Source organism: Podarcis cretensis (genome assembly GCF_951804945.1).
Source record: "Podarcis cretensis genome assembly, chromosome: 18".
In the NCBI taxonomy this organism is placed as follows: Eukaryota; Metazoa; Chordata; class Lepidosauria; order Squamata; family Lacertidae; genus Podarcis; species Podarcis cretensis.
This window is the reverse complement of record NC_137188.1, coordinates 3622120-3634682: the sequence shown is the minus strand read 5'-3', so window position 1 is coordinate 3634682 and position 12563 is coordinate 3622120. Positions and strand designations below refer to the sequence as shown.

At 49.2% G+C, this 12563-nt stretch overlaps 1 protein-coding gene across 5 annotated transcripts in view; it reads left to right on the top strand.

Moving 5' to 3' along the window:
* The window catches only part of DOT1L (DOT1 like histone lysine methyltransferase), a 78931-nt gene that overhangs the window by 43109 nt on the left and 23259 nt on the right, over positions 1-12563 (top strand). For all 5 annotated transcript variants that reach the window (XM_079960415.1, XM_079960414.1, XM_079960413.1 and 2 more), the window contains exons 10-20: positions 414-482; positions 1877-1983; positions 3242-3283; positions 3896-3979; positions 4884-5121; positions 5850-5963; positions 6426-6517; positions 7278-7379; positions 9611-9748; positions 9848-9973; positions 10097-10608. In XM_079960415.1, the coding sequence (XP_079816541.1) occupies positions 414-482; positions 1877-1983; positions 3242-3283; positions 3896-3979; positions 4884-5121; positions 5850-5963; positions 6426-6517; positions 7278-7379; positions 9611-9748; positions 9848-9973; positions 10097-10608 (1624 nt within the window). The remainder of the gene's footprint in view (positions 1-413; positions 483-1876; positions 1984-3241; positions 3284-3895; positions 3980-4883; positions 5122-5849; positions 5964-6425; positions 6518-7277; positions 7380-9610; positions 9749-9847; positions 9974-10096; positions 10609-12563) is intronic.

Below are 12563 nucleotides of genomic sequence, written 5' to 3'. Positions count from 1 at the left end.
TTGTTTTTTTGTTTTGCAATTTAGGGGGGGAAGAGAGTGTGGCACATATCTGAAATTGACCCGTAAGGAGTGGAATCCCACCCGATGGCAGGGAAATGTGTCATTGCAAGTTTTTGCCTCTGCAGTAGCCAGAGTCCACCTGTTCCTACACCGCAGGGAGAGAGGGCCAACTCTTCAGTTTCTTGGCCAAATGCATTCTCTCTGTGGTTTGTTTACTTTTGATTTATGTTCCCTGCCTTTTGTTTGCCTGTGCTTTTTGATTTTACGTTAGCAAGGAACAGTGATTGGGGGAAAGGAGAGATTCCTAAGGTCTTGCCTTTTTGACATAAGAAGGCACAAATTTGACCCGTGCCCTTTCCACTGCTTTAGGGTAACTAACGAGGGGGCTCTGCTCCTGCTTTTTCCCCTGACAGGTGGCCAGATTGTATCCTCGAAACCTTTTGCACCATTGAACTTTAGAATAAACAGTCGAAACTTGAGTGGTAAGATTAATCTCTCTCTCTCTCTCTCTCTCTCTCTCTCTCTCTCTCCCTATTTTAAAAGTGTGTTAGGTTTTGAACTGAGCGTGAGGAGCTGGGTGTGCAGCCTTTGTGCCTCCTCCCTCGGATGTTCCTGGGCTTGAACTTGTTGGAAGATAATGCCGAGGCCTTGTGCCTTCCCCCAGTGCAGCGTCACCCGGGATTCATCACTCCAGTCTCCCGTCACATTGATGTGACCCATATCCTCCAGGGACATGAGCACACGGCTAGCAGAGTCCAAAATAGAAGCGTTAGCTTTGGGGTGTAACATCTAATCCTTATTTATTGCAACGAAATCAAACACAACAGTACAAAGTAAACAGGGCTCCTCTTTCTCTCTCTTCCTTGGAGAGAACGCTGAAACAAAACATCACTGTGAGAGAACAGTGGGAGGAAGGGAGCAAACAGAGTATCTCCCTTTCCTCTTATATAGCTCTAACAATCAGCAGCTGAAATGCATTACATACAGACACGTGGTCCAACAATCCTATAACTGCAGCCTAGGGAGGGGTGAAATCCTAACAGAACTCCCATCATCTAAGAAGAGGCATCTCTATTCCCAGGAAGGGACGCCTGTTCTAAATAGAGGCATTCCTAGAATGACAATACTTGGAGGGACGCAGGTTCCCCATCTCTGCTCTAAGAAAAGGCATTCCGTCTTCTCAAGAGGGAATGATACTGCAACCAATGCTAATTCTTAGGTCGGGACAGGAAAATTCTGTGTGACTCTGATCCCTCTGCCAGATGTTGTCAGGACAGGGTTCCCCCAACTTGGGCCTCCAGTTGTTTTGGTACTACAACTCCCATCATCCCTAGCTAGCAAGACCAGTGGTCAGGGATGATGGGAATTGTAGTCCCAAAACAACTGGAGGCCCTCATTTGGGAAGCCCTGTGTCTCAAATCGCAGCATCCCTGACCGTTGACCTTCTGCTCAGCCACACCTAGAGATGCCCAATCTTGGGTGTATGGAAACAGGCTTTTGTTTTTTTTAAAGAACATAAGAAGAGCTTGCGGGATCAGGCCAATTCTTGTCCAGCATCCTGTTCTTGCAGCGAGACGCCTGTGGGAACCCAGCAAGCAGGAGCCCAGCCCAAGAGCTCTCTCGCCTTCTACTGCAGCTGATATTCAGAAGCACGCACTGCTTCCGGCCATTGTGTCTTGGCAGCCTTCTCCCCCCGTCAATTTGCCCCCCAGTCCTCCTTGAAAGCCGTCTAAGTTGCTGTCCACTCCTGGCTCCTGTGGGAATGAGTTCCCTAGTGAAACCGCACGAATGGTGGGGTGTGACTCTGAAATGTGCTCCATGGCTGGCGCTCCTGTTTCCTCTTTAACCCTCTCCCATCTTTCTCCTCCCCCAAAAGATATCGGCACTATTATGAGAGTCGTAGAACTGTCACCACTCAAAGGGTCTGTCTCATGGACTGGGAAACCTGTTTCTTACTACCTGCATACTATCGATCGGACCATAGTGAGTAGCTGCACACAGGGCAGTGGGTGGGTGGGAGGGGGGCTGTCCGTGAGGGTGTGTGTGTTAAGTTTGTGTATTAATTTGTTTGCAAATGGCGGTGAGCATCATCAGCCTAATTTTATTGTGCATTTTAAAAACAAAATATTTATTTTCATGGTACAGAAGATAATTTTTTGGGAAAGTAACAGTTACAACAGTAAAAAACAGGCTTTCAGCATGCCCACGTGTTAAAAGTTTCATTTGATTACTCTTTAAGAGATCACACCACATTTCCCCATGAGTGCTGGGTGGATTCCTGCCAAAGTCTGAACAATTTATGTATTCAGTAAACCTTTGCCATATATTATAAAAGGAATATGGATTGCGTTTGCCCTTTGCCCCTCTCACCTGGCATGTTAGTTTCTCAGCCAATGCTATTGACCCTACTCTGTTATACCAAGAATCAACGTTCAGCCCAAAACCGGTTTTCATGTTGTGCATTTGTGTTCATGGTGGGATCAGGAAAGGGGGTGTTACTGTTTTGTTGTTTTGGTTTAATTATTTACTTGTGTTTTGTATTTCATTCTGTGAACTGCCCAGAGATCTTTGATGAAGGGAAGCATATAGATTTAATAAATATATACAATAAAAATAAAAGGGGTGGTGGGGTGGGCAGCAGCAAGAGAAATCCACAAACCACCTTCCGCAGAGAATTAGAATTATGGAATTGTCAAGCTGGAAGGGACCCAAAGTTCCTGGGTGCTCTGCGTTAGGACCCTGACGCCTCTCTTTTGCATTTATTTATTTAGTTGGATTGCAACCTTTTATCTTTGGTGGTTTTAGGTGGCAAGTCCCCCGTCCCCCCCACCACCCTGACTGTTTGTCGCTTGCGGTTCCCAAGAACACAGTGTCTGCAGTTTCCCGTTGTTCAGTCATTGCACTGTGATTGTGGTCCATCAACACAAGTTCTGTCCGCTTCTTAGACGCTGCTTTCTGTAAACTATTTTGAGAGTGGTGGGGTGTTTTTTTTTTGCTTTTGCTTTTTTACAATCAAGCCCTACATAAATTTCGTAGGAAAAAATAAACAAGACTTCTCATTTTGTTGGTCCCAAGTCGCTAAAAGAGCCAATGCTGGTGTGATGATATTTTAAGGACAGGTTCTTGGTGCAGTTTTTAGGGAGACGATGCCTGAATGCTCCTTTGAAACACCTGGAACATCTGAGGAGGTTTATTCAATTATTTATTATACTGATCTATTTTTCTTGTCGTTGCTATTTAGCTTGAAAACTACTTCTCTAGTCTCAAAAATCCAAAACTCAGGGTAAGTGGCTTAACAATAGCCGTTTTACTTTTTAAGCCTAACTGCAGTCGTGGAAGCTTCAGAGTAGCACAGCCTCTCCGAGACACGTAACGCGGGTGCGAAAGCCCTCTTTGAGCACTCTTCTCCTGTGGCTGGTATGCATGGAATCATGGAGCTGGAGGAGACCCTAAGGAATCATCTGGGCCAGTGTTTCCCACACTCGGGTCTCCAGCTGTTGTTGGACCACGACTCCCATCATCCCTGGCTAGCAGGACCAGTGGTCAGGGGTGATGGGAATTGTAGTTCCAAAACAGCTGGAGAACAAAGTGTGCAAAGCCCTGATCTAGTCCAACTCCTCTGATGCAGGAATCACAGTTAAATAGTTCCTGATGGGTTGACTATCCAATGTCTGTTTCAAATCCTCCAGTGCACTATGTTGGAAAAGCTGTGGGGAGATAGGCTCACATTTTCACGCACGGTGGAGTTGCCCATTTTCAAGAGGAGAAATGACACATTTTTCCTGTGTGTCCTCCACCTCTTATTGTTTGGAAGGAGGGGGGCATTTTCCTGTCTTTTCTCTCCCCGCCCCCCAGCCTTCTCCGTGCTCACACTCTCAATGTTTACACTACACAGGAGGAACAAGAGGCAGCTAGACGTCGCCAGCAACGAGAAAGCAAGAGCAACACCACCACGCCAACAAAGGCCCAAGAGACCAAGGTCTGATCCCACAAATGATCTGCTGTGTGTGGACAGTTGCAGTTTCCTAAAAGCCAGGCTCAGGCACACACCAGAGGGGCAGCATGTTTCTGGGTGGTGCTGGGGGGATCCCAACATCTACAACATGACATTTCTTTAAACAAACCTTCCAACCCCCACCTCAATTATATTTTACAGTGGTGCCTCGCAAGACGAAATTAATCCGTTCTGCGAGTCTCTTCGTCTTGCGGTTTTTTCGTCTTGCGAAGCACGGCTATTAGCGGCTTAGCGGCTATTAATGGCTTAGCGGCTTAGTGGCGCTTAGCGGCTCAGCGCCTTTAAGAAAAAGGAAACAAACTCGCAAGACTTTTCGTCTTGCGAAGCAAGCCCATAGGGAAATTCGTCTTGCGAAGCACCTCAAAAAACGGAAAACTCTTTCGTCTAGTGAGTTTTTCGTCTTGCGAGGCATTCGTCTTGCGGGGCACCACTGTATTAAGTTTCAACATTCTTAACATATACAATCAAAGCTTTTCTCTTATTTTTGTTCCCACCCTGTTTTCCATGTTGTTGTTTCTCCCCTTCTATTGCTCCTTCTATCTATCAAATCACAACTACAATATTATAATCTACTTACTTCTGTTGCTCATAGCTCAAATCCAGCCGTGAGTTCATCATACTGTAATATTTCTTTAAATAGTCTTTTCAAACAAGGTGTTGTTGTTTTTTAAAAAATAATAATTTGAAATCGGAAGTACAGGCAAACAAGCACCTCCCCCCAGTAACCAGCCCTTCCCATAAGTATACCACAAGACACTAGTCCTCATGCCTCTGGGAGCAACAGAGAGCCCTTGGGCAACTTCTCGAGGGAGGGCCTCTGCTTTTCTTGGGTTTCGTGTCCTCTTATTTATCTGTTTGTTGAACAAAGGACTATGGTGCTGAAGAAGAGGCGGCCCCTGGGGCCAACGCCATCAAAAAGCCATCTCCGTCCAAAGCCCGCAAGAAGAAGCTGAGCAAGAAGGGGAGGAAAATGGCCGGCAGGAAGCGTGGGCGCCCCAAGAAGATGAACATTGTGAGCTCAGAGCGGAAGCCCAAGAGGAACCAGACGGCCCTGGAGCTCCTCCACGCTCAGACTGTTTCGCAGGCCTGCTCGTCTTCTCCTCAGGGTGAGCTGCCAAGTGGTTTGGTGTTAGCTGGCGACCCGCCACCCTTCACGTTGTGGTGTGGGCCATTATTAATTAATTGAATTTATATACTACCCTATACCCCAAGGTCTCAGGGCAGTTCACAGAATAATACTAGTTTAAAAGGTGTTACTTTCCTTAAATGTGCAATTGGATTTTGCTCCTACTAGGGCTGGCCTTCAGCACCGCGATATATCACCAGCTAAACATCACAATATTCCGATATATCATGATGTCTGGAATAAGGATGGAGCTGGTTTTCAACATTGTGATATACTGATGCATCTCAGTGTCTGAAATAAGGGTGGAGCTAGGTAGAGGCATTGGCTGGTTTCACGGATTCCCCACACCCTGATCTTGTGATTCGCTGCCCCCTGCAGGAGTCAGGGGAGAGCTGAGCTGGCAGAGTTAACGGGGGGCTGCAGGAATCTAGAGTAGCATTGGCTGCTTCACATTTCCCCCCCACATATTGTGTGTGTCCTGTTCCCTGAGTGGCTAGCAGTCCTGAGCCATTTACGGCTTCATAGGTAGGCTTGGTGATGAGCCCTCACCAGTGTTTGACTGTATTCAACCACATCTTTCCTCCACTTGTGGTTCAAGCCATCTCCCAGCCTGTTTCGTCGCCACAAATCCACAACCTCCTGTTTTCCTTAGGTGGGGCTTCTAAAGCAAAGTGAGAAACTTAATGCCTTGCGTCATCTCCCTTTCAGATGCTTACAGGTCACCTCGTAGTCCGTATTACCAACTACCTCCTAAAGTGCAGCGGCATTCGTCAAACCAACTGTTGGTGACCCCCACCCCGCCTGCACTCCAGAAGCTGCTAGGTAAGAGGGCTTCCCCCCTCCTTGATGAGCAGGCCAACCCACATGGTTGGTGTGGGAGGGTGTGGGTGTGTTCAGGTTTGTGCAAACAAGGAAGTGTGAGACTTCATCAGCACCCTGGACAGCTCCATGGAGGCTTCAGGCGGAGCTCAAATATTGTTTCAGCACCAGCCCTTGGGGGACTTGAATAGGACCTGTGACTCTATCTTCAGTAGCACCATGGACAGCTCATATAGGGCTCAGGCTAGAGATTCCATATAAAGGGAGCTCAGATATTGTTTCAGCACCAGAGGTCCTCGGACTGAGCGCTTAAATAGGAGCTGCAGCTGTCTCTGAGTCGCCAGCTCATTTAAAGGAGTCTGGACCGCTGTTCTACTGAGACAGGGATGGGGGAGGCTGGTCCTGAATGCAAGGCTGTCGTTGACGATGTTCTTCTGTTCTCCATCTCCTCTGGTCTGAACGCAGATTCGTTCAAGATCCAGTACATGCAGTTCATGACGTACATGAAGACTCCTCAGTATAAAGCGAACCTTCAGCAGCTACTGGAACAGGAAAAGGTAAAGGAAACAAACTTCCTTTCGGCAGCTGTGTAGGATCTTCCTTGTAAGCCTGATCAGGGAGTTTTTCTGAGTAGAAATGCAATCGCCCCTTTTGGAATTTGGAACTCAACCCTTGGCCCTGAGAAGCAACAAAGCTCTGTTGATTTAAACTCTTGCGGAAGATATAATTAGCACAGTTTTGAAAAGTAAAGCGAGAGGCTGTAATGGAATCTACAGCTGCCGCCTTGCAGCAGTTCTCAGTTTTCTTACCATTGAAGCTTGAAACAGAATGCAAAAGAAGGAACGTAAATACCGTATTTTTTGCTCTATAAGACTCACTTTTTCCCTCCTAAAAAGTAAGGGGAAATGTGTGTGTGTCTTATGGAGCGAATGCAGACTGTGCCGCTATCCCAGAAGCCAGAACAGCAAGAGGGATTGCTGCTTCCACTGCGCAGCGATCCCTCTTGCTGTTCTGGCTTTTGAGATTCAGAATATTTTTTTTCTTGTTTTCCTCCTCCAAAAACTAGGTGCGTCTTGTGGTCTGGTGCGTCTTATAGAGCGAAAAATACGGGTAATTTGAGATGTTTGGAGAAACTGTAATTGTCCTACAACTGTGCCTTACAACTCATGTTTGTAAAAAGGTTCATTTCACATGCAGTATTGCTTTATCTATTTACAAATCCCTTTTTGTACCATTTATTTACACTGGATAATGTGCTGTGTGCACCTGTTAACCTTGCTGTGTTCCCACCCTCTCCTGTTCCTGCTACTGTTCTAGGAGAAGAATACTCAACTTCTGGGGAAGGCCCAACAGTTGTTTACTCACTGCCAGGCTCAGAAGGAAGAAATCAAGCGGTTGTTCCAGCAGAAACTGGATGAGGTAGGAGTGGGGAGTGGTCTGGCGGGCGGGGCAGAGGGGGGAGAGAGACAGAGAATGCCCTCTGCAGAGCATGTAGTGTTGTTGTTCTTATTTACAGTGGTACCTCTGGTTACGAACTTAATTCGTTCCGGAGGTCCGTTTTTAACCTGAGGTACCACTTTAGCTAATGGGGCCTCCCGCTGCCGCCACACGATTTCTGTTCTCATCCTGAGGCACCCAAGGTACCACTTCCGAGTTAGCGGAGTCTGTAACCCGAAGTGTTTGTAACCCGTGGTACCACTGTACAATGGTGCCCCGCAAGACGAATGCCTCGCAAGACGAAAAACCCGCTAGACGAAAGGGTTTTCCGTTTTGGAGGCGCTTTGCAAAACGAATTACCTATGGGCTTGCTTCGCAAGACGAAAATGTCTTGCGAGTTTTTCCGACTTTTTTCCCCTCCCCCCCCTTTTTCTAAGCCACTTATCCGCTTATCCGCTAAGCTGATAAGCCTCTAAAAGCCGCTAATCCGCTAATAGTGCTAATCCGCTAAGCCGCTAATGGGCTTGCTTCGCAAGACGAAAAAACCGCTAGACGAAGAGAATCGCGGAACGGATTCTTTTCATCTTGCGAGGCCCCACTGTATTAATATTTATTATACCCCAGCCACTCTGGGCGGCTTCCAGCCTATATAAAAAGATAACAAAACATCAAACATTAAAAAGCTTCCCTATACACAGCTGCCTTCAGATATATCCAGAAAGTTGTGTAGGTGTTTTTTCCCCTTGATATCTGAAGGAAGGGCATTCCACAGGGAGGGTGCCACCACCGAGAAGGCCCTCTGCCTTGTTCCCTGTATCCTTGCCGTGAGGGAACTGCCAGAAGGCTCTCGAAGGAGGCCCTCCATGTTATAGCTAGATTGTAACTACACATGATTATCCAGTCATTACTATCCTCCAACGCCTTACATTCAGACATTAACTGATATATCTCTCGTCGCCATGGATGTGCTTTCTGCACCTGACTGTTTATTAATCTGGCATATCACATGCGTAAAACCCTCTGTCTCACTTCTCCCAAGGCCTCTGGCTGTCAGGTCTGGACCATTCTACATTCCATCTCTACTTTCCCCACTTTTTCCAAGTCCTCTGCTTAATGGGTTGATTTCCCTCTTATCCATGCCCATAGCATAGCTGATCTTCCTTGCAGCTGGTTTTTTTTTTTTTCTCTTTCCCTTCAGGCCACATCTAGATTGCACACACCATGTCTAGCCTGGAGTCACAGTGCAGTGGTCTTTGCGCAAGCTCTACAGGGGCCCCCACATCCCAGATCGTTATCCCCTCCCTATCTCTGTGCAAAAAGTTCAGATCTGAAGAGCGCCCTGCCCCATGCATTGGTCCTGATATCAATCGGGACGGGACAATTTTAGACACACCACCGTATTTTTTGCTCTATAAGACGCACCTGACCATAAGATGCACCTAGTTTTGAGAGGTGCTATGATGCTCATGTCCTTATGGGCTTCCCACAGGCATCAAGCTGGCCACTGTGTGGCCACAGTGCTGGCCACTGTCTCTGCGCAGCGCCTCTCCTGCAAAGCGGGAGGAGGAACAGAAGGGAGGAACATAGGAGGAACAGAGAGGGAGAGCTGCGCAGCGCCCCTTCAGCGAAGCAGGAGGAGGAACAGAATGGGCTCCGTTCCTCCTCCCGCTTCACAGGAGAGGCGCTTCGCTGAAGGGGCACTGCGCAGCTCTCCCTCTCTGCGCAGCACCATTCGCTCCATAAGACCCACTCACATTTCCCCTTACTTTTTAGGAGGAAAAAAGTATGTCTTATGGAGCGAAAAATACAGTAAATCTGCCTGGGTCAGATTTAGCTTCTTTCACTGTACAGCCCCAGGGCGGCTTGCAACAGTGAAGCATACGTTTACCAAACAGAGGGATAGTTACCACCACGAAGCAATAAAGATGTAATCCTGAGTCCCTCCAGGCAAGCCCCCCAAGGTTATGCTCAAGACCATCAGCCCAGAAAAGGGGAGACTGTAACACAGTGGGCTGGGTGGTCTCTGTAGCAGCTGCAGCAACAGGGTCATGGCTTCCTGAGTTGGCATGGAAAGGGGCACGAGGAGAAGACAAGCCGTTCTTTTTTGTTTTCCTGAACTTCCTCCCTGCTTTCAAACTGATGCTCCCTGTTTTATGTCACCGGGATGATGCTGGGTGGAGGTCTAACCATGTTCTGTCCCCCCACCAACCTAGCTGGGTGTTAAGGCACTGACGTACAACGACCTTATCCAGGCCCAGAAGGAGATCTCTGCTCACAACCAGCAGCTGAAGGAGCAGACCAAGCAGCTGGAGAAAGACAATGGCGAGCTCAGGAACCAGAGTTTGCAGCTGGTGCGTCCTCCCCAACGGGAGTCCCAGGGGCTGGGGGCTGGGGGCTGGGGTGGCTCACGTCCAAACTCACCCTCCTTGTCTGTCTCCCCCATATCCTAGCTGAAGGCCAGGTGCGAAGAGCTGAAGCTGGACTGGTCGATGCTGTCGCTGGAGAATCTGCTCAAGGAAAAGCAAGCACTGAAAAACCAGATCTCTGAGAAACAGAAGCATTGCTTGGAGCTGCAGGTAGGGTTTCGTGGAATGATAGGACCCCAGAGTGTTGGAAGACGCCCCAACCCAGGCGTAACCAATTTGTGCATTGCACATAAACTTCCCGATTTCCACCCTCCCCATTTTTTCTTTTTACAGATCAGCATCGTGGAGCTCGAGAAGAGTCAGCGGCAGCAGGAGCTGCTGCAGCTGAAGTCCTACATGCCTCCCGACGACTCGCTCGCCCACCCACGCCACAAGCGCCACCCGAGCCGAGAGGCGGAGCCCGATCACAGCACCTTCCACCCCGAGCTGGAGTGCTCCAAGTTCCCCACTGGCCCCCACCTGAACGGCATGAGCCCCGAGCTGTCCATGAACGGCCACGCCACGCCCTACGAGATCCACGCCGCTCTTGGCCGCCCGGCCTCCTCGTCGTCCTCCTCATCCTCCTCCTCCAAGCAGGGCACCCCCCAGTACCCGGCTTCCCACCTGGACCAAGACATAGTCCCCTGCACACCCAGCCACAGTGGCAGGCAGAAGCCGGACAAGGCCTCTAGCTTGTCCTTGCCGGATTACACCCGCTTCTCCCCGGCCAAGATCGCCCTCCGCAGGCATCTGAACCAGGACCATGTGGGCAGCGGCAAAGCAGCGCCCGCTGAGAACCACCCGAGGTGAGAGAGGGGTCGGCAGCAGAGGGGCGGGGGGGGGGAGCGAGGGGTCCTTTGGGGACAGCTCCCTCCTCCCGCTTGCTCCATGCAGACTGCACTTTGCCAAGTACCACGGACAGAAGGAGGTGCTCTCTCTCTCTCACTTGCCAGTTCATAGAATCATAGAACTGTAGAGCTGGAAGGGGACCCCAAGGGTCATCTAGGCCCACCCCCTGCAATGCTAAAGCTTCCCTGGCAGATGGCCATCCGACCTCTGCTTGAAAGCCCCCAAGGAAGCAGAGTCGGCAACCTCCCGAGGGAGACCGTTCCCCTGCTGAGAATGTCTCTTCCTGATGTTGAGTCGCAATCGCCTTCCTTGTAACCTGAAGCCATGGGTTCGAGTCCTGCCCTCCAGAGAGGGAGGAAACAAGCTGGCCCCTTCTTCCGTGTTCCAGGTTCTGGCTGCCTTCTTTGACGCAACCAGGGCTTTGGAGGAAGGGTTTGTGTTTCCCCATCAGATACTGCTAAACACTGATATGCCACGGTTGGTGTGGAGCCTGCGTGCTCGAAACCCGGATGGCACTAGGTGCCAACATCCCTTCATCCCTGGCCATTGGCCATGCTGACTGCTAGGAGTCCAGTGTAATGGTTCTAGGGGTTGCTCATGCGTAAGTCGTCGCCACACCTGGCTGAGTTACCTGGGTGAACCCTTTCTGTCCGGACAGCCACTCACCCGTGGCTGTCTCAATCGCTGGCAGAATCTGTCAGTGGGCATTTCTTGAACTTCTTCCAGCAAAGAAGTTCTTTGACGCCAAGTCTCCGCCTACTCTCCCTGCGCGGAAGTCTTCTGCGCAGAGAGGGTGTGGGCAGCGGAGGACCCGTGCTCTCCCCGCTGGTCTCCGGCGAGGAGTCCAAGAGCCTCCTCACCGATTCCCCCTTCTCCACTGGTGCTACGCTGATTTCCTTCCCCTGCAGATGGGCTGCCTCTCTCCCTCCTGGGATGCTCTCCGGCATCCCTCTGGAGCCCTCCCTCCTCCTCTGGCTCCGATGGCAGTTCCCTGACATCCAGGAACATCTGGAGGGCTCCAGGTTTCCCCATATCTAATCTAGTAGTAGTAGTAAATAATAATGATAATGATAATAATTAATAATAATATTTGTACCCCACCCATCTGACTGGGTTGCCCCAGCCACTCGGAGGGGCTTCCAACACATATAAAAACATAATATATATAAGCCAGGCACCAAATGGCTACTTAAACCAAGGTTACAGTCACCAAAATGGAATGCCTATTTGCCATTTGGGGGCAAGACGCCTAGAAAGTCTTATTTTTCAAAGGGTGGACTGACTGTGACTGATTCTCAGTTAAACATCTGTCTAGTTCAGAGGACAACCTTGAGCCAGGTTAAGAACTTTGAGAACTTAAAGAATAAAAGTCCCTTGATCCAGGGACAGTTTGCATATCTACTGGCTTTTTCTGACCACTTTTTTCTTAATGGTGACACGGACCATTCATAACATAGGAATATTCTTCCCAAGTCTGAGCAGGGCAGTGGGGGAAGCAAAGACAAGCGACAACAGTTCGCTATAACGCTCTTCACTGCTCCTGCTCAGGCTGCACAGAGAAAGCATTTTGGTTCCAGAAATTCATTCCAGTTGTGCAGATAAAATATAACTGATGGAATTCTACAGGATGGGACCTTAGTGTGTGAAAACAGGTCCAAATCCAAGGATCCCCAGATGGGGGAGAGGTCAGGCACCATCCTGGCACCCAGGCATCTTCTCTTGGTCACAAGTGACCGACAGCCAGGTGCAAAAAGCGCCTGGCACCTGTTGAATTTTGAACACTGCTTGGGATATGTCGTGATGAAAGGCAGGATGTCTCTCTTAACAAACGATGAATGCTTTCCATTGGCAATGGGGAAACCTTCAGAACTCTTGCATCCTGTTTATTTTATTTTCCAAGCACAATTCAAAG